The following is a 22,852-nucleotide window of genomic DNA, read 5'->3' on the forward strand; positions in this document are numbered from 1 at the left end:
CAGTCATAGGATCACTCAGTCAATTTATTGTAGCTATGTCTTGAATGAATTAAAACTCTAATAGACATGATGATGGGTGGAAGATGAAAGTATTTGCAAAATGGGAAATCATTGGCAACATTCAAGCCTTGGCACACCAGTTATTTAGCTATGTTGCAAAAAACATTGCCTCAGAGGTAGCTGGACCATATTTAGTTGAAACAGTGGCATGTTAGCTCCACTGTGGTGCATTCTAATTCTTTCATATGGCTTCTTTCCCAACTTAAAATTGTTCATTGAGCATGAAAAACAGAGGGCTTAAAACTAATCCATAAATTAGTCCATAGTCTTGAACAGAATGAACACCACACATGAAAATAAAAATCTTCCGAACAAAATTAAATTCATAAACTAAAATGCTTTTTTCAACTTCCAACCGAACTGCTCTGCTCCTACCTCGTAAGAAATGACAGATTTGCCGGGTTTTAAAAACAAATCTCATACTAGAATGGATAGAACAGCGACATCCAAAAGGGCACATAAGACTTTATTCCACCCATTTCATGTGTCGGTCTTTACTTTAAGCCATATGAAGAAGGACAAACGCAATGTAGTTCCTTTCTAGTATATTTCCTTAATTAAAAGTAAAAAAAGGCGCCAATAGGCTTTCTGATCAGACTGACTGAAATCGTGTTCCATCTGCTTTTTTCAGATTACTTCAAATTTAAAAGGCCAGCACAAGCCTGGGTTCCCTTGATGTTACCATTTTTACAGCAATGCACTAAGTAATGAATGCGCAGTATTTATGAAAAGAATATTATTTTCTGGTTTAGTTCAACTCCATAAAAGACAGTAAAAGAAATACTGAAAAAAAAAGCTATTAATTTCCACTGACCTAATGCCTAGTTTCATTTCATTTATGTTACACTTCAATTAAACTGAATGGGGCAGGGGAGAGGATGAGGTGAATTCAAGCCTGCACATAATGCAGAGCTGCAGCCATTCTTTCTTTATCTCTAAAGTCTTCCCAGAAGAATGAAGAAAATGGGCTTCATGTTGGAGGCTGTAAGATCACTCTTTGTAAAGTAATTCCAACCTGCGCTCAAAGCTTGTGCAGAGGTGTACGGCACTGCGCCCCAGAGACAGCTTCATTTGCAGACCAGATGTTTCACAAAAATAATCTGCCGAGAAGGTTGGTGTAGTAGGGGGGAAACAATCTAGAACGGGTGCTGCAACTTCATCTGGGATTTTTAATACTTCTTCCCAAAAGCCCTACAATATGCACTCTTGCTAGGGTATGTCTACACGTGTACCCTCTTTCGAGAGAGGGATGCAAATGAAGACATTCGAAATAGCAAATAAAGCCGGGATTTAAATATCCCACGCTTCATTTGCATAGTCGCGTTATGGCGCTATTTCGAAATAGCACTATTTTGAAATAACAGACGCTGTTAAGACGCGTTTATTTCGAGAGAAAACCATTCTCTCGAAATAACCCTTATTCCTCATACAATGAGGTTTCCCAATTATTTCGAGAGAAAGGTTTTCTCTCAAAATAACCGTGTCTTAACAGCATGTTATTTCGAAATAGCGCCATAATGCAAATATGCAAATGAAGCACAGGGTATTTACATTTGCAATTTCAAATGTCTTTATTTGCATCCCTCTCTCAAAAGAGGGTGCAAGTGTAGACATACCCATAGACCCCAGCCTTGCAAAGAAAATCAAAGAGACCCTTCAGGGAGCTCCCGCAAGTCAAAAGGGCTCTGTACATGTATATGTTTTTGCCCTGGCACCTCTTTGCAGGATGAGGGATATACAGTAAACTTCTGATAATCCGGCACCTTTAGGACCCAGGGGGTGCCGGATTATCAGATATGCCGGACTATCGGAAGGGGGAGCTATTAGGGGTCTGGGTGGGGGGGAAGCAGCGGCTGAATCCGGGACGCCTACAGCAGAGCAGCTGCAGTGCTGTCGGGTTGGCGCAGCGAGACAAACCCGGCAGCACCCCAGCTGCTCTTGGGGACGCCTGCTAAAACTGACCAGCAGCTGACCAGCCCCTCGGCGCTACTGGACCAACCAGCAGCACCCCAGCTGCTCTGCCCCAGACGTCCTGATTCAGCTGCTGCTGATACTGATCAGCGGCTGACTCCAGGAAGCCCGAGGCAGAGCTGCTCTGCCCTGGGCTTCCTGGAGTCAGCCACTGGTCAGTTTCAACAGCAGCTGAATCAGGACGCCTGGGACAGAGCAGCTGGGGCGCTGCCGAGTTGGTCCTGCAGCCCTGAGGGGCAGCACTACAGGACCTACCCGGCAGTACTCCAGCTGCTCTGCCCCCAGCTTCCCGGATTCAGCCGCTGGTCAGTTTTAGCAGTGGCTGAATCGGGGAAGCCGGGGGCAGAGCAGCTCTAATGGTCCAGCTGCCCGGAGCACTTCCGGGTTCCTGATGTTGCCAGACCATCAGGAGTGCCGGACCATCAGATGCCGGACCATCAGAGTTTTACTGTAATAGTTATTATTCTACAATGAGGACTCTTCCTACAGCATGAACAAATATACCAACTGTCGTGGGGAAGACCTGTGAATTTTGACAAAATGGAGATACTTCTTTCCAGAGAGGTGGAATAAGCATTCTGGGAATTTTCCCCTCTGCTCTCTTGCTTCAAAATAGACACCTTTTCTGCAGATGCACAATTAAGTAAAAATGATTGCTGCAGCACTTTATTCATCACAAATGAGCAACAAGCAAGTGCAAGTGTTCTGGCTGTTATTGACAGCGTGGTGGTCTAAAATGGGCTTAAGATAATTCTTTGCAGGTATGTAGGTTATTCTGTCTTCCTCTCTCCCTCTAATGTGGTCACATATTGGATGAAAATGTCAGGGGAGTGTGTTGTTAATGGTAAATTAACCTGACATTCTATCAGGGACAGAGGGAAGTTTCTGCAGACACTAAGAATGATACAATAAATAATTTGGGGAAAGAATGACTCAGCGGTGTAAATCACTGCACTGGCTTGGGAAGCACTGCATGGCACCAACCACCTGGCTTGGTCTGTGCATGTTCCAAGTTTCCAAAGACAGCAGAGCGATGTGTGACTCTTATCTTGAGATTCATGCTTTCCGATTTTCAAATTTCAAGTTGTGTACATTGCTGCCTCTTTAAAGCAGCATTCAGAAAAGAAAATAAACTGTTGCTGGGGCCATCTGTAGCTTGACCTGTCCAGCATGGAATTAACCACCATCATTCATTGTAGAATTTCACGGGAGAGAAACAAGTTTTTCATTTATCCATTAAATTCCATCTGAACTGCAGCACTGACATCACAAATGTCAGCTATAGTACCTGATCAGGTAGGCTAATCAGTTCCACAGCCACTGATACAGATGTAACGCCATTCATCCACAGCCGCAGGAACATATGCAGACCCTTTAATCCACTCTGTTTCTGAACCTCCCACAAACCTATTGCCCAAAATACCTTTTAGCAAAGAATGCCCTTTATTGCATTCTTCACACCCATAAACTTTTTGGATTATTCTTGGAAGAAATCCTATGCACCTGTAATTGTCATGCTAGCAGTTGAAATCGGGAAAAGGACCAACTTGTAGCAGGAATAAACCAACCATTTTAAGTGAATGTTTTAGGCTGCGAATACCAAATTTAAAATGGTGCAAGCCTTTTCTTAGTAAGTGAATACAAGAGTTCCCATTTTTATATTAGATACCTATACAAATATGGGGGAAAAATCCTTTTCCACTGACACTTTGGGAGTCGACGTTTCCCCTGTCCTGCAGGTAGGGGTTGCCAGATGGTTGAAACAAAAATACCAAACACCCCTCCCCCCAAAAAAAAACACTGGGAAAAATTTTTGTTGGGGGGGGGAAGAATTTAAAATAAAACAGCATGTCCCCTTTGAGTGCAGGGACAGGAATAGGGGAGAAGTTGTGCACTAAGACCCAGGGGAAAGCATTGCTTCCCCTAGATCTTTTGGTCGGCAGCCATTTTGTGCCGGCAGCCTTGGGGAACCAAGTAAACATGGGGGCTGGGAATGTTGGGGGCCAGGGAGGACTCAGGGGAGGGAAGGAGGCCAGGCGCTGAGTGTTTATAGGGTTTTCAGGTGCCCGGCATTTTCGCCTCCTGGCCGGGGAAAAATTCAGAAAATATCGGACATCTTCGGTGTCCAGTATTCTCTGATTTTTTTTACCGGACAGGAGCTGAAAATACCGGACTGTCCGGGTGTATACTGGATACCTGGCAACCCTGCCTGCAGGAAGAGAGTTATTTAAGATATGAACCCAGTGCTATTCACAGGAATTCACCTGGGAGGACAGTAAATCCTTAGAATGTTTAGGTACCAGCAGTGTAGCTTTAGCCTACACAATATTTAAGTGTGAAATTCCAGGTTTCATTCACCTTAGCACATAAACAATTGTGTTTATCCTTCCATTACTCCTTCAAAGTAAAAAATGTTTTCATACATCTGATACTGAAACATGCCAGTCCAGAATGGGGGCTTTGACACTGCTACAGGATTGTCAGAGCCCGGTGGGAATACAAAATCAGGACCCACACATGCAACAATGGTCCATGACTGGGTATCCCAGCAGATACAAAGCGGATATCCACAGATTGGCAGGGCTCTAAGGATTGCACTTGGGTCTCTGCCCAAATTATAATGGGACACGCAGGTCAAATATATAATCTGCAACGCTAGAGATTCTCTGGAAGTAAACCTGCTGTTATGTTCTAAGCAAAGGGGGAGGGATAGCTCAGTGGTTTGCTAAACCCAGGGTTGTGAGTTCAATCCTTGCAGAGACCACTTAGCAATTTGGGGCAAAAATTTGTCAGGGAGGGTACTTGGTACTGCTGTGAAGACAGGACTTGATGACCTTTCAAGGTCCCTCCCAGTTCTAGGAGATAGGTAATCTCCATTAATTTAAAACTTAAATTTAAGTGACAACAGCAGAGGAAGCAACAAACATGACTGTATAGGTAACAATTAATTGTTTATGTGCTAAGGTGAAAGAAGGAAAATTAGCCCTATGGGGGTAAAACTTTTTTACTAGGCAGACCAATTTTTTATTCTACATTATGCCCAAAGGGAAGGATTTTTTTTTTTAATTAAGAACTCTTATCTCCCAGGACGTAACTGCTGTCCAAAACCAGTATTTCAAGTGAGGACACCAGGGGCAATTTAAATTATGCAGTTTGCTCTGCCATATCGTACTGTATATCTTAATGAACAAAGCCGAGAGGACAATCCGAAATGATAAAAAAGGATTTGCCAGCGATAACAGCTGAAATGCCAAAGGATGGTCAGAAAAAGATGGTCAGTGTAGATACTGAAAAGATCAAACTACCATGCAATAAATCTGAAATAGCAAAGCAACAAAGAGAGAGCAAATAGTTTAAAAGTTGTGCTATTTGGGAAGCTCTGCAACTTCTCCCAACACTAGAGAACAGCTTTAAGAGTTCATTACACCTGCTCAGGTCAAGTCCATGCTAGCAGCCTTCACGGTCACATCAGGAGTGATACAAAGGAGTGTGTGTGGGGGTGAGGTGGGACGAGGCAGAAGAGGGTCTGATGGACAGAAAGCAGACTGGACAATGAAGGCTCGTCATAGCTAGCTGGTGAAGTGTGACTGATGATGGCCGTAGCTAGCTGGCAAGGGGACACGTTGCACTGCTCAGGGATTTTATTTTGTAACAAAATGTATTATCTGTTGTAACAATGCAGGCTTTCTGGTGCAGACAGCATGACTTCCTCTCATTGGTGTACCACCTAAGACATTTTGCATTATGGGAATAGTTAAAATGGGTGTTTGTCTCTGGAGACTCCGGCTAAAGAACCTACTGCACGTGTCTAAGAGCAAGAGGGCCATTCTTATTTACAGTAGAAAAAATGAGTCAGGGTCTGATCCAGGGGCCAGTGGTAAGCAGTGCAGTGTAAACGCAGAGAGCAAGAGCGCTGCAAAGGAAAACTCTATCCGACATGGCTCATTTTCCTTATGAAGACGAAACCGCCCTCGGCTTCCAGGCAATGCCAGCAGGGGGTGCCCTCTGCCGGTGTGAAGAATGAAGGGAGAGAAGGTGAAGTATAATTGGGATAAAATCTCCCCTGGATTGGGGGTTTCCGCCTCTGAACAAAGTCGATGACCAGTACTGGGGACTACGTGCCGAGGGGACCAGACGTTGTCCTGAGAGCCACACGCAGTTCTTGTGAAGTTTAAACACGGCTCATGAAGTTCTCCACTTAGCAGAATGGGGCCAGGAAGACCCCATGGTTCCTGCCTTGTTAGGAAGGTGATCTTGGGATTTCAACCCCATGGAAGGTGCCTGCTAGGGCTTGGGGTTTCAGCAGGAGGGAGGCTGAAGCTTTGAGCTCTGGCAAGTGTGTCTTATAGGGCTGGAGCTCCAGGTCTTGGCAGGCACGCCGTGGGCCTCAAACTTCTGAAGATCATACCTGGCTCGGAAGGTCAGTAAGTCTGCCCTCCCTTGCTATCTGAGAACATTTCAGTATTTGGAGGCAATCAAATTTGCAGGTATGTATTCTCTCCGGAGGCTTTTAAGTCGTCTTTCTACACTACTACTACTCTGCAATTCTTGCAATGATGCCAGTTTGTAAATGGATTTCCGTTACCAAAGCCTTCCCTACAAAGAAGACAACCTTCAGTATAAACTGGCAGGAACTCACTCAGCGGTGTTTGGCCGCTGCAGTTTCTAAGGTTAACAGGGGCTGCAATGAACTAAACAATGCAGGGGGAAGAGTGGAAATTAATTTTTATATCCATTTGTCAAGAGTTGGGTTCCCAGTTAAATTTAGTAGACTGGTCTCTGTAGAAATGGAGATTGAAAATGTTCAGTTCCGTAACCTTTAATCTATTTGGAAAGAGGAGCAAATGTTAAATTCCATGAGTGCAGATATTGAGCCTTCAGGATAAGATAAATACATATATAGCTGCTTGCTAAGACACAGCGGCTCTGCGAGATCACATCCATCAAAGAGAGGGATTTGACAAAGTTGTTCTAGTAGCAATTTCAGTTGAACAACGCCTCAGTGCTAGCTCGTTCATTAGCACAAAGGCATTTTGTGCTGAGAGAAGATATAACTCCTGGATCAGGAGGTGAAAGTGCATCTGTAACATGGCCTCAAATCTCAAACCGAGAGGCCAGCAGCGGAATGAGACTGAAACAGACAGAAAGCCTATATTGAAACCAAGGCGTTTGGGAGAAAAAAGCCTGTTTCTGCCCTCATCGCAGCCAACAGGAAAGTTCCCAACAATCTGGGTAAGAGCAGAACAGAGCACATCATTACTAATACAGTCTGGCACCATTTGCACTGGTCAAGTCAGATTAATTGCTGAGGGTTATGGCTAAGCATACACAGTGAGGAAACATTTTTTAACTCTGTTTTAGAAGCCAGATTCCCTGGGATCTTTTCCCCATGGCTGCTAAGCAGAAAAGGTTTCCTGCAGGGGCACCCAGTTTGATGCACAAACAGCAGAGTAGACATCTGCTTAATCAGTGGTGCATGTGATTATTCACATACATAACTGTATGTATACATAATTATTCAGAACTGGCCCCTCTTCTTACTGAATAAATCTGTCCCCTGCCTATCTCAAGTGGTAACTGCTTAGAACGTAAGAACGGCCATAGTGGGTCAGACCAAAGGTCCATCTAGCACAGCATCCTGTCTGTCAACAGTGGGCAAAGCCAGGTGCCCCCAGAGGTCACAGATGGCCCCCCCTTCGTCCATTCCCACCTTCTGACTAAGAGAGACGGGACACCATTCCTACCCATCCTGGCTAATAGCCATTGATGGACCTGACCTCCATGAACTTATCTAGCTCTTTTTTGAACCCTGATAAAGTCCTGGACATCACAACATCCTCTGGCAAGGAGTTCCACAGGTTTACTGTGTATTACGTGAAGAAATACTTCCTTTTGTTTGCCTAAACCTGCTATCTATTCATTTCATTTGGGGTCAGACTACACAGCAGGGTTCAAGTTGAATTAAGCTACGTAACTTCAGCTACATCAACTGCGTAGCGGAAGTTGAAATAGCTTAACTTGGCTTGCAGTGGGGCCAGCTGTGGCCAAGCGGTACCTGCCAGGAAGCACGGGAGACTCTGGGGTAGCGTGTGGGCAGCAAGGCAAGGAGCCATGCTGGGCCAGCGTTAGCAGGGCCAGGGGCAGGGCAGGCAGCCCCAAGGAGAGGAACCCAGAGCAGGGCAGCCAGCAGAGGAGCACTGATCTCCCCTGGTCCAGGACAGCTCGGGTCCTGTGAGTGCCAGACCAGCGAGGTCAAACCTGTGTAATCAAGTTCAACAGCCACTAAGGAGGAATTATACCAAGAGCCAGGGACACTTATTAAAAAAAGAGCCACCCTTCGGCTAACTAAGAGATTGAGGAAGCTAAGAGCACCCAAAGAGAGAAGTTGGAGAATTAAAATCTGTAGAATCAGCGTGGAGGTTACCGGAGATGTCTTTGATGGTAGCAACAATTGAAATGTTTGAGCTACAAACACGTACATTATTATTAGAAACAACTACAATACTAAGTGTGGAAAGCTAGCTCAGTAGAGTACCCCTCTATACAGAGTCTAAAAATTACATGCTCACAATACTTACTTCATTTCCAAGGTAAAAAGATGAGAACATTATTAGTGTTACAAAGCACCATGTGAATATAATGTAACAGGGTCAAAGCAGCGTGGATCCTGTAAGGGTAAGTTAGCCCCTGTGAGCATTTAAAGTTCTTTGAAAACAGTGTATAACAGTCTTTCCCTTAGACTGAGAGACATTTGAGAAAAACATGCCCCACAAAAGGTTCCAAAAGAAACTTTCAAACAATGAGGTGAGAGGTTCAGATACACTATGGAATAAAAAGTTGTGAAAAAGACAAGAACTGAAATAAATGGCCAGCTCGCAATGTGGGAAAAGTTAATACCAGCATGTTCTGAAGTTCATTGGTATTTATTAACAACCTGGAAGGAGAAAGACAGTGACATGGAAAATCTGAACAATACAATGGCAGATGAAACACACTGTGGCCAAGAGCATGTTAAGGCACATCGGAAGGAAGGTTTTAAATTACTTGTCCACACCTGTGAGTTCTGATTTAGCTGTAAAATCACCAGGGAGTGGGTGTAAGAACAGCAGGGAGCTAAAGGTGACTAAGTGAAGGCACAGTGGTAGTCAAAGATAAATATATTACGCTGCAATTGATGGTACTTTCTCAACTTTCTCAACTCCAGTATTGTGGTCAGTTTGTCACCTCTTGCTCAAGAGAAAAAAAAAGGAGCTGAAATTAAAAAAAAAATCAGAAAATGGCAATGAAAATGAGCAGAGGCATAGTTGAGCAGGAGTAATCAGAAATGCCTCCCTTATGAGGAGTGCTTGGGAAGACAGATCTAGTTACTGTGGAGGGGTATGCAAGGGGATATGATGGATACATGTAAAATAATGAGTGGCGTAGTAAGGTAAGTTGGGGTTTCCTATTTACCTTGTCCCAAAATACAGGAAAACAGGAATTCAAAATTAAAATGCAACTTAAATAGGTGAAAAGATTTTTTTTTAATTATTAGATGCAAAATTGCCTGGAGGGGGGCTCATATAGGAGAGCTAGTTGATGGTATTACTGTTGCAGGATATTGAGGTAGCTAACTTATTAAATTCAGAAATAGTTGCAACATCTACAAATAACTAATAGCATTTGTACTTATACTGGTTGGATAAAGTTACAAACAATAAAATTCATGCTAGTGGGCAGAAATTGCTCAGTAATTGATATTAACTGGGGTGAGCAAGGTATTTAAGATCTGCTCACCATATAGATGTGCTACAGGGGTGTTTATACCTTCTTTTGAAATAGCTGATATTAGTCACCAGTCCTGCATTAAATGGACTGTTAGTCATGTCTGTTCCCATGTTCCAAGAACATCTGCAGTAAGACTGTCCACCTCCCTGAGCCTTTGGATTATAACACACCAGGACAAGAATTGTATGTTAAGAAAAATAAATTAATTTGTCATTTCCCCACCCCCCCAGGCTTCAAATTCTGTTTATAGACATAAAAGACAAAACACATTCCAATGGTTATGAAGGTACCATACCTGTGATGGTGGTAGGGGTGGTGGTGGTGGTGGTTGTTGTGGGAGGAGGGATAGTTGTGGGGGGATCTGGATAAAAAATAAAAAGGAAAATAAAAAGGCAAATTAAGAAAAACAAGCAGAACACAACAATGATCAACAATGATAAGAGAGAAGTAAGGACACTGAGAAGCAGCATGACTGTTTGAGGTCTTTATTATTCCCCTAAAACCAGGGGAAAAAACTTCCCCACTGGCTTTAAAGACAGAGCCAGACCCCAGATGCTGTAAAGAGGCATAGCCACATTGACTACAATGGAACTACACCCAAGACTTATGTCAGTAGAAGGGATCTGGCCTCCAATTTCTCTCTTGGTCTGTCTTTTACAAATCAACAAACAAAAAAACAAACAAACAAACAAATAAATAAATAAAAAACAAACAACAACAAAAAAACCAAAACCTAGCACAAATTAGTCATTGATGGGAGAGAGAGAGAGAGAGAGAGAGAGATGGAATGGGAGCGCTATAAGAAAAATGAACCACAAACGTCCTGCGACAAGAAGGACAATTTACTATGTACAAAGAAAGACAATGGTGCTTTGTCACTTTTCTACATTTACATTTGAAAATTCAGGTAGGGAAGGGGGAATTCCTGCTGCGCTTAACAGACTAAATATCCACAGCAGATGAGTCTCTCTCATTCTCTTTTTCCAGAACTGTTAACTTCATTATTCTTCCTCCATCAATACATCTCCGCAGGATGTAAAGCTACTTCTAAGCGAGTAATAAATACAAAGAAATGAGAATGTCACTATTAAATATCAAGTTCAAAGCATGCACGATTTTATTGAGACTTTTTAAAAAATAAATCAATATCTCTGTGACTGATAAATATCAATATTTTAATGCAGCCCTAGCTTTTGTTAATATCACATCCTGGATGAGAAAATCAGAAAAACCAAAGATTTTTTTTCTTCGTTCACAAGAATTTATAGAAGACACTTGACCTGTTAAAGCCATCTAAATGTGCTAGGATATACAGCATAAAATATTTATGCCACATAGAGTGCCATATCTTCACAAAAGTTATTTGGGAAGGAGGAAAGATGAGAAAAGATGAGAAAGAAAAAAAAAAAGGATATGTATATCAATGCCCCCAAAAATGATCAAACTGAATGTGTTAAGTAGTCAGCAAGACTTTGAACTAAGGAATCATTCTGCAATAATAGAGCATGAAACGGTTCATAGGCTTTTGATTTTAAATTTTATCTAAAGCATGTCAACTTTTCATCACTGACACATCTGCTACTCTTTTATCTCCAAGTGAGCTCTCGAATTCCCTAATTAATACATCCAAGCCTTAATTATATGCTACACCTTTATTGTGTTCAGTACCACTTCCTGAAAGCTAAGAAACATTACCTTGGAGTAAGCTTCATTGTGAAGTCTGCTAAAGGAAAATGATCATTCATGAAGAACATCTTTAAACATTTTGTCCTTCTCTTGCAGCTGCAGTATCTGGGTTCATATCTTTATTAGACAGCTTCTTCACCATCCACGTAATATGGGAAAGGCTGACAAGGTACTACACTGATGTTGCTTTATTACCAGTGGAGACAGAGCAAAGCAGGAGAAGAAAATCATCAACCTTTGTCACTGAGGACGAGAACCAACTGAATTTTGTTTCACTGTCTCCTCCGGGGGAAACTGCTACTGACAGTTTTGTCCCTACTGATTGGGAGAGACGACTGTCTAGTCTCATGCGCTAATCACAGTAGAGATTCCGGGAAATGTGTCCGGTCATGCACCCTGTGAAATCAATTTTTAGGCAACAACATTTTCAGTTTGTATTATCTTGTATGTGATTCAACGTCTTTGTAACAAGTCAGCAGAAAGGGGTGGCAAGGACAACTCAGCAGCTATCACTTTGCAGGTTCTTACTGCCGGAAGTCTCTTTGACGTAATGCTATTTAAACATGCATGGATATTAACTTTATAAGGAGCTGAATCCTGACGAGGTGGAATAGAGCAGACATGTCAGATAGTCACAGCTCCAGTGTTTACACTCTATTGTGATTTTGATAGGCTTATCACCCTATTTTCATATTCTCACTCAAGGTCAATTTGGTGCTGGGGCAAAGTCCCAGGATTGACAGACCTGGAAAGAAAGTCCTACCTATCCATGGAACAGGCAGAGAGGCTAGCAGTACAGAAACCTTTGAATGCATTTTTGCACTAGGCTGGTAGATTCTATTCCCATAGGCCAGATGCAGAGAAAAGAGATCCAAGGTGGTGATGGCATATGAGGCATGAACGCTTTATGAAGAAGTGTGCTCCTTTGTCGATTCATTCCCACACAGGACACAGCACTGTATTTTTATTCTGTAATGCTGAGTTGGGTCAGAGTGTGCTCCAGTGCACTAAAGAAGGGAACCCTGAGCAATCCACTCCCATGAGACCAACTGCTCTGAATTTCTGGGCCGAATGGGTATAGCATCAAGGAACTTCCTTATACAATCTAGGCCAGTGCTTCTTAAACTGTGTTCCGCAGCACACCGGTGTGTTGCAAGGCAGTCAGAGGTGTGCCGCAGAGAACAAGTGAATTCAAAATGGCCGCTCTGAAAGGGGCAGGTGACTTTTCTTTTTTCCTCAACAAAAAAGTCTTGGTGTTCCTCATAAAAAAGTTATTTTTTGGTGTTCCTCAGTCTTAAAAAGTTTAAGGAACACTGATCTAAGCTATCGAGCCCTACTGAAGCAATCCTGATTTTACAGAATCTCAACATGATGGGATATAGGCCAGTTACTTCACCACGGACCCCGACAGACCACACAAGCTACACAGCTGTCGTATGTCTGCACCATGTGCACAGGTTAAAAATCCTGGGAAATTGGAATTCCTTTTAAAATAACTAAATTGCAGTCTTTTCCTGTGAATTTGATACATCACTGACAGCCCTGGCCCCTGAACATCTTCACACAGCAAAATCCACAATGGTGTGTGCAAACATGAGCTCTGAAAATGTCACTATTAGGCCCCATCTCACACTCAGAAGGGGGTTCAGTTCCTAGAGGAGACGGAATCCTTGGTCTGAAAAGGCCAGAGATTCCAGCTAGAGCCATTGATGGCTGTTCCCAAGATAAGCCCATTAGGAACTGGACTGAGACAAGTTAAGGTTTGTTTAAAATCCTTGTTTATGGGACAGGTAGTCTATGCAGCGATCCAAGGAATCCTGTACAGAGGAGAAACAATGAGAAGTCCTGTTGCATCAGATGCATCTGACGACATGGGTCTTTGCCACAAAAGCTTATGCTTCAATAAATCTGTTAATCTGTAAAGTGCCACGGGACCTCTCATCGTTTATGCAGATTCAGACTAACATGGCTACCCCTCTGATACTTATACAGAGGAGGTGCGATAGCACTGAAGAAATGAGCATGTTTTGCTTCACATGTTCCCATGTCATTATTTAGTCTGGAGAGTTGATTCCTTCTAGGGCTGCAAGGTCATTTCACTATTGCCCTAATGGAGAAACTTCAGTATGAATGACCCTGCCATCCCCCCCATAGAGAAATTACTCTGAAATATCACTGTGGGATATTTCGATGCTGGGATCCATGGACTCAAACTGTTTCCTTTATATAATGGGAACCACTTCAAATCAGGAGGTGCTTCCATTATATACAGGAAACAGTTTGAGTTCATGGATCCCAGCATCGAAATTGTTCCAGCATCCCTGGTTGTCTCTCTTATTAAGTTAACATTCATTTTAAAAGCGGAGGTCTTCATTTGCACTGTAGGGGAAAATACTGGAAATGATCAGTATATACATTTCTAAAGGGGGTGGGGCTCCCTTTGGAAAGGACTAAAACATCATGAGTGTGAAGCAATATGTGGCCATACAAGTCAGATGTTAGACAATCAAACTGTCTGACCTGTCTCAGTACCAGAGACTTTAGCTGTACTGTTCTAAGCGGGGGTCACGTGGAGCACGTTTCAAACCAGAGCAGGCTTCCAAAATTATAAGCAATACAACCTGAATTGTAGTCATTCAAATGTCAGCACTTATCAATACTTGCGAGAACTCAAAGGGGATTTGTAGGGAGTCAGGCTTGATTACCATTGGCTCTCCTGCTGGACTTTCCGTCTATCCACACCACCTGCATGCACTACAGGTGCCAGGGTTTATATAGAGCAGGAAAAAAAACCATGCATCTTAAGTCTCCCTCAAGAACCAGCCTTACGCATGTAGCCCTAGGGAATTGTTCATAATTAGACTGAGGATCATTCTTCAAGTGTCTACTGAATCTTCATTATATGCCCGACCTCCATAACAAGAGCACAACAGGGATTAAAGTGATGGTGAAATAATGCAGAGGAACTGAAGAATTAGAGTAGATACTTAATAGCACTTTAAAAAAAAGGATGCTGAGGCATGTTTTAGTATCTGTTTGGCAGCCATGGATATGTTTAAGACATCTCATTCCTCCAGCTTATTTACTGGTTTGTAATTATCTGGATATGCTCACTGATTCTTCAGTAATTTAACTTGCTAAAAACAGAGTGGAGAGAAAAAAATATTCAGTACCACTGCTGCAGATATCGCACGAGAGATTAGATAAGACACCGTGGGGGAATAAACTAGGGAGTAGTCCTACAATATTCAGGGCTGTCAGAGAGGACGAGTCAAGCCCCCCACCTCCATCAGCACCTCCCGCACCCTCTTCAAATTCAGCCTTGACTTTTTGCTGTACCGCATCGTGCAATACATCCCACCTCTGCAGCAAGCTTCCAATGACAGCTCCGAGGAGTAGTCACTTACTAGACTTTGAATGTAAGAGGCTCTGCATCGGAGGCTAGCATCAGGGAAAAGAGGGAAGGAAATGCTTTCCCAGCACCTCCTAATATAATGAAAGGATGCATTGGATGTTATCAGACATTCCAGCATTAAGCAAAATGTTTACTTTTTCAAAAGCTTTTAGTTACTGGTATGTAGCAATTATGTGTAAATGAGTCTAGTAGAATGGCATTTTTTTCTCACGTACCGTATACAAACAGCATGTAATCCGCATATGATTTCCCCACCGAATTTGAAGCCTCACACCGGTATGTACCATTATCTGTTTTGTTTAGGTTACTAATGAGAAGGTTTGAACCCGACACTACAACGTGTTGAGGCATCTCATCATCTACTCTTAACCATTTCATGTCCGTAGGCCTAGGGAGGAGGGGGAGAAAGAAACAATTGCATTACCAATTCTGACAATCAAGTTGGTATTTTCACCGTTTCATCCACATTCAAATACGACATCACATGACAGACAAAAAAGACATGGTAAGGAAATGTGAAATTCCTGATGCTCCTGAATAAGATATACTATTTAGTGCATGCTCTTGTTATTGGTTTTTGAAACACTCACATCCCATATGTTGAAGCACTTACATTACTTACAATTTATCCTTTGCCAATTGGAAACAATTCCCTGGGAGATTACTATTCTTTGTCTTGATGTGTTGCTTCACACTAAACCAGGGAGAGAGACCTCACCAAAAGATAATTATCTCATTAATTAGTGGGGAAAATCCCACATACCCGAAAGCTTGAGGCCTACAGTCAATGGGTTATGCATGTATGCACAGTAGCCCTTTAAGCCTGAATTAAATTTCAACAGCATTTTATTATAAACCACGTTAATTTAATAAAACGGACACATTTTAGCAAGTTTAAACAGCTCTGAAAAAGGATACAGTTGACTCATTTGCAACATTTTTGTCTCCACTGTTTGTTAGTACCATTTTAGCAGCTGGAAATAACATTGCCTCTTTTCTCCCCACCCGTAATTACCCCCTTTTTTTCATTTGGCAGTCTGTTTTCTCATCTGTTGCTAATGGAACAACAATGAACGTAATAGTTACGCAGTTCAGGGAACAGGGAAGTTTCTATAGATCCAGTAGAGGGAACAACTGGTTTTGTAGGTCTCACAATGGCAGTAAGACTATCCACTGACTTTTCCATTAAATACATTATTTGGAATCAAGCAGAAATTTGGATCTATTCCTACTAGGAGAAAAATATGTTGTACCTCAGACAACTAGAGAATATGGCTCTTCTGAGTAAAAAAGCACCAGCCAAAACTTTCCATCAATTCTAACAATCTCAATGAGCAATGAAATTTCTATCAATCAATCACTATGGCTAATATATATTCAAGTCATAGCAGAGTACATTACAAACTTTAAGCTGCATCTAAGCACAAGAGCAATTGAGTTTGTCACCATGACTCAGTGAAGTAACTTAAAAATTAGTATTACAGGTGTCAGCTTTGCTGGCAGCGGCAAACGGCAATTGGAATTCCTGCTCGGCAGGTGAAATACTTGGTGGAATTGGTGGGAGAATATTTAACAACAAATTAACGTTACCCTTTTGACTGCATGCAACATCTAGGCAAAGCACCAGTAACCTACCAAGATAGAGATCCAAAAGGTAACACGTGCTCATGCATTCAATCAGGTCAATATGATTAGAGAAATAATTAGTGTAGATGCAGTGCTCTTAATGGAACACAGAATAAATGTATTCACTACTCCTCTGCAATTATGTTAGGGTCTACAGTATCCCCCACCCCTCAAGTAAGGAATTCCCTTTATTTCAGTTTAGGTTTTATATATAGAGCATGAGACATTTGAAATCCTTCTCTAAGTTGGCTTTGCCTTTTGGAGTAAAAGACGAGGTCCTAATTAGCCTACGATGTAATTAAAAAAAAACCAACCTTTTACTCCTGAGACAGACAGAAGAAAAGTTGGGATTTCTTTCCCAAGAGCTGAAGCAAAAGTTTTGGCAAGGAAGAGGTCACAGAGGAAATTTTGTTGCCTCCACGCAGCGGTATATCGTAAAGGGAGAAATATAGACTCGTGCTTAGAATAAAAGGATTAATGAATTCTGAATAGAACTCTCAGCTACTGGGGGGACTTTGAACTAATAGCTTAGTTTGGCATGTGCTTTATTCTCCCGCCTGTAAAATGGGTATATTATCATCTATCTCCCTCACACAGGTTTTGGAGGACTTAATGGTTTGGAAAGTACTTCAAGATCATCAGATAAAAGGCTAATTAGGAGAGTCAAGTCTTGTTTAAGCTGCCAAAACTCAGGGATAAGATTTGTTAGCTGTCTCCTACTGGAGAGCTGGCAAAAGGGAGGCTATGCAGTTTTTGGGGGTCCCACAAAAGTTTAGGCTTTTCATGGAGACCAAGTGATGGACTTTTGTAAAGAAATTAGGTACTGGGACTCGAGATTCCCTACCAGGTGATACGAACAGATGTGACAGAAGGGATCTTGGGGCTGAGCAGCAGGAACTCCTGCCTTCTGACCTCCTGTCTGCCACTGTGTGGATTTGGGCAAGTGCTAACCATTGTGTGCTTCAGTTTCCTGATCTGTAACATGGAGGTAATTTCCTACCTAACCCACAGGCATCTATGGAACTTAGTTAAACATATAATCCTCTATATATAGACTAGGGGTATGTCTACGCTGCACGGCTATTTTGAAATAACATGGGGTATGTCTACACTGCCACCCTAGTTCGAACTAGGGTGGCTACACGCGGCACGGAGTAGGTAGTTCGAATTAGGCTTACTCCTCGTGGAAAGCAAGTCCTACCTATCCATGGAACAGGACTGGTGGTTGTAAACAAACTTTATGGGGCTGTGGGAAACTTGGCCACACCCATGATAAGTGGACATCCGGCGAACTAAAATCCATATGCCCTTGTAGCCAAGAAGATTAATGGCATATTAGGTTGCATTAAGAGGAACATTGCCAGCTCTGGTGAGGCCACATCTGCAGTATTGTGTCCAGTTCTGGGCCCCCAATTACAGGAAGGACGTGGATGCACTGGAGAGGGTCCAGTGGAGGGCAGCGAAAATGATTAGGGTCTGGAGCACATGACCTACGAGAAGCGGCTGAGGGATTTGGGTCTATTTAGTCTGCAGAAGAGAAGAGTGAAGGGGGATTTGAAAGCAGCCTTCAGCTGTCTGAAGGGAGGTTCCAAAGAGGATGGAGAGAGGCTGTTCTCAGAGTGATGGATGACAGAACAAGAAACGATGGTCTCAAGTTGTGGTGGGAGAGGTCCAGGTTGGATATTAGGAAAAACTATTTCCTTAGGAGGAGGTGAAGCACTGGGATGGGTTCCCTAGGGAAATAGTGGAGTCTCCATCCCTAGAGGTGTTTAAGTCTCGGCTTGACAAAGCCCTGGCTGGGTTGATTTAGTTGGGGTTGGTCCTGCCTTGGGCAGGGGGCTGGACTTGATGGCTTTCTAAGGTCTCTTCCAGCTCTACGGTTCTAGGATTCTACGAATGCTGGACAACGGATGTTGCCAGACCAGAGAGTGCCGAATTAGAGAGATTCAACCTATATTAAATTAGGAGAAGCTGCAATTAACGAGGAAGACTGAAATATACAAAGGAGCCTAAAGAGATCAGAAATCATAAAAAGGAGATTCACCTGGGAATACGCAGATTAATATCTAGGGGAAAGATTCAAACACAAACACTGACGGGGTGGAAGGAGGGAAGAGGAGATTGAGAAGGGATAAAATGTTAGACCCGAATGTAGAATGAAAGATGGCAGAAGGAAATTTCTGAGCTGCACACATTTCACATCATCGCCCATGGAGAAAGAGCTCCCAATCTACAGTGCTCTAAATGCATCTACACCCAGAATAATCTCTTCCATTCCAGATACATCACCCACAAACAGCAAGGAGTTCAGAGAAACGTAACAAAGATGAGGAACATAACCCTACAGCTACACTGTGAGCCAGGGAGATGCAGCTCCCAGCTGGAATGCATGTACATGGGGTAGTTCCATTTGACCTGGAATCAATATAAATAGTAGCTTTCCCATGGGCAGTGGTGACCTGGGTACCCACCAGTTCCTGGAGTGTTCTTCCAGAAACTGCCCACGTTACGGCCACTACGCTATTTATACTCGTTAGTTCTCATTGAGCTATTAGAAGAACGTATATGCATTCAGACACATCACACCCCTTGCTTGTAGCTTAAGAAGCTGGGCTCATAAAGGAAAAGAAAAGGCTACGGTTAGGACAGAACATATTAATCTACTAGGGCGTGTAAACCCAAAATGGAAGAGGAATTATTTAAGGAGGCAACAAGGGTTTAACTAGAACTAATGGCATGAAAAAAGGGGAATTTACACTTTGCACTCTGGAGATTTTGTCCCCTCTGGGATACACTGTATAATAGCATCACAAGGGGGAGAAAATTTGCACTGCATGAACTCTGAAAATTACACAACTACAACCCCCCCCCCCAACGCAGAACAAATCATACACAGAGAGGGAGCAACTATCTAACCTTACCGTTCCACTCCACCTCTAATGTGCCATAATGTCTGTCCCTCATGCCATAATTACTCAGTCATACTTGCACCTCTGTAGGACTCAGTAAGTAGTCAATGGCCTGGATTTTGCAGATTCATTACAAACCAACTGCCTTCTAAGCCATTCCCTGAAGGAAGGGATGTGCTGTCATGTGGTTTCTCTTTATGCTAGAGAGATCTTGCTGCCAGGGATTCCACAAAGCACAGAGTTGCTTCTTATGTGCCCATTTGTGAAAAAGCTCTACTTTTCGAGCTTTGAAAGGAGATGCTTCTCACCTATCACTTATATCAAAATGGATATGGGTTAAAATCAAGGTCTTAATATTTTAGCTGATGTCCAGATTCAGAGAACATGCCCCTTCAGCAACTCACTGTTTCGGCGGCTCAGCTATTTTCTCTGCGGCACATCTCATATTAACTTCTGCCAGTAAGGATAGGCTGAGATTGTGCAAACCGCTCGTCTATAGCATGACATAATTGGCACCAGGTGATCCGTTCAAGCCGCTGAATTCCTGAACTTACTGTGGCTTTCCAAGGGCTGTACATGTCAGTTCGAGTGGCTCCCCTTCTCTCGTTAGGCCTTGCAGTGGGTAATTCTGTAAAACCCGCACTTGGGGCTTATCTGCATGACAAAAAAACAACAACAAAAACCATTTGACAAATGATCTCATTGAACAGAATCAGATGTGTGCTGGGCATCGGTACCCCTAGCCTTGCCATTTCCATATCATTGATCTAATCAGAAAATAGATTCAGTATTTTCTCAAATTAAATTGACTAATCATGCCAAAGTGGGAGACACAGATACGAGCGTAACACGCTAAAGTGCAGCACCACCATTTCTTGAGAAATACATTTTGTTACATTGAAGTTTATCTCTGAGCTCACTCAAGCTAAAGGGAACTCATTTGCCTTCATGCTGAGGTGAAACCAGAGATATTTGTGGTGCTCAGAATTGATACATTTTATCATGTGTCATATATTACCGTCTGACATTACTTTGTGCTGCTGCATATTAATATTTTTGGCTCTATTGTAGGGCATTTGTGCAAGAGACAGAAAAATCTAACTGCTCCTGCTTTTGCTTCAGCAACGCACAGTTCTTGCTAGTCCAAATGAAGGTTGTGTCAATCTCAAAAACACACACAGAGGATTAAAGCGTTTATGCCAAAGGACGAAGCTCAGAAATCCTTCAGAAAGGCCTAGTAGAAAAAAAAAGTACGTCACAGTCCACAATTAATAAGAAATTCATTGCCTTCAACAACTGAAACAGATTAAAAATGCAATCTCAACTGTAGCTAAAATGTTATGAACGCAAAAATCAATTCAATACCACAAATGCCATTAAGTCCCATACTTTTTTTTTTTTTTTTAAAGTTACTCAACTGTAAAAAACACGGGAAGGCAACAACTTCGTATGCATAAAGGTTGAAACTATTCAAACATTTTTATTATCTTTGAGAAAGTCTATTGCCAATACTCTTAGCCTGTTGCCTTTTATTAGCAGCATTTAACTCATTAACATGTTTCCTATAGAATAATGGACATTAAAAAAAAGCCAAGGCTGGGTTTTACAATTTAAACCCTCATAATTTTCAACAATGGAATAAAATACACTAGTAAATCCTCTCCCAAGATAGCTACACAATAAATGTGCTTTTTTAAATAAACAAATCCCCATTTCATAGGGTCTTGTGACTATGAAACAAGACAACTAGCGGTTTTAAAAATAGCATCATTGCGCTGGTTTACCACTCACAGTAAACCAGCAAATGTTTGCAACATTTTAGAAAAGCAAAATGATTGTATCCTGGTTAATATAAAACATTAAGCACTTGAAATCACCAGCTGATCTTCAAGTAATGTGATTTAATTTGTGGGAGGTATAAAGTAAATCTGTAAGAGTAATTGGTACCTATATTCCAGATAATGATCTCAGCTGGGATGGTCATTCTTGGAAAGGCTGGACAAAATCATGATGTGGCTCTGAACTACCAACTAGATGGATAATGCTATGTAATGCTTGGGCTCGCCTTTCCTATTTTGGACACCAAGGGTACGTTTAGACTGCAGGCTTTTGTCGACAGATACGGCCAACAAAGCTTGTCGACAAAGAGCGTCTAGACGACATCCAGTTCTGTCGACAAAGCCAGCTGCTTTGTCGACATGACAGTGTAGACGCAAAGGACAGTGTAGATGCAATAACGCTTTCTGTCGACAGAACTCTGTCGACAAAAGGCGTTGTTCCCCGTAGAATGAGGTTTACCACCGTTGACAAAACTGCCGTGTTCTGTCGACAGAACTCGGTGGGAGTGTAGACGCAGGTATAGTTTTGTTGACAAAAGTCCACTTTTGTCGACAAAACCCTGTCGTCTAGACACACCCCAAATGTTAATATTAACTACTATCATATTTATCCAGTGTTGCTCAGGTCCATCATTCAGGAATTCCATCCAGTGTATTCTGTTTCTTCATCCCTATAAACTCATATAATTTGCTATGTTTCAACAACAACAAAAAAAGGCTATAGTCAATTTGATTTCTGATAACATTTTCTTCTAGTTTCAAGCCTTAAGCATTGATGTAACTGTTCCAAAACAGAACACTCCTCCAAATTTCTCTATTTTATCTCTTTTCTGTAAGGTTTATTGAGAAGGAGTCCTATTCCAGACTTATCTATTTCTCTGGCTCATCTTGGTTCAGTCTCTTTCAATATTCGCTCAGTTATGACTGTTTTGAGCACTGCACTTGATTTGGCGATTCTGTCTCTTTTCTGTGTGGTTTTCTGAGATACAATCCTATTCTAGGCACATCCTATTTTCCTGGCACAACCAAGCTCTGACCTTGCAGTCAGTTAGGATACGAAGAAATTGTATTTTGAATTTGATGGTTCTAGCTCTTTATATTTCACAGGAGTTCTTGGACAGACAGATAAACTCTATAAAATATATAATAGATTGAGTAATTGGCAAGGATTCTCACTATGTAGAAAGGCAAAAGTAACTCACAAAATGAAAAGTCAAGTTTCATAGTGATATATACAGACACTATAAAGCAAAGATAGAGAAAAGAACTGGACTACCATATTTCGACTTTCCCTTCCATGCCTAGATATGACGCATGAATGATACCTAAGATCACTTACTGTTTGAAGAGCAGCAAAAAACTGCAAGTAAATCATATTTTCTTCCCTGTCCATCTAATGTCTTATGCTGTACTTAGGATTATCTGCTCCCCAGTCAGAGATTTTCTTCTATTTGCCTAGCAGATGCATCAACCAGGACGCCTCATATGAGGCGGGGGTATAAATTCCAAGTACAATTCATGGACACTGTGATTTGTGTATAAGCATGAAAGATTCTTTCTTAGCATCCTGTGTTGAGAAG

The 22,852-nt window shown here is 42.1% G+C and overlaps 1 protein-coding gene across 3 annotated transcripts in view; it reads right to left on the minus strand.

The window, feature by feature from the left end:
- The window catches only part of CADM1 (cell adhesion molecule 1), a 344,772-nt gene that overhangs the window by 38,179 nt on the left and 283,741 nt on the right, over positions 1 to 22,852 (minus strand). For all 3 annotated transcript variants that reach the window (XM_075909411.2, XM_075909410.2, XM_075909409.2), the window contains exons 6-8: positions 19,989 to 20,088; positions 15,115 to 15,287; positions 10,094 to 10,159 (exon numbers count right to left, since the gene is read on the minus strand). In XM_075909411.2, coding sequence (XP_075765526.1) covers positions 10,094 to 10,159; positions 15,115 to 15,287; positions 19,989 to 20,088 — 339 coding nt within the window. The remainder of the gene's footprint in view (positions 1 to 10,093; positions 10,160 to 15,114; positions 15,288 to 19,988; positions 20,089 to 22,852) is intronic.

This window comes from Pelodiscus sinensis, chromosome 25, assembly GCF_052426305.1.
Source record: "Pelodiscus sinensis isolate ZL-2025 chromosome 25, ASM5242630v1, whole genome shotgun sequence".
NCBI lineage: Eukaryota > Metazoa > Chordata > Testudines > Trionychidae > Pelodiscus > Pelodiscus sinensis.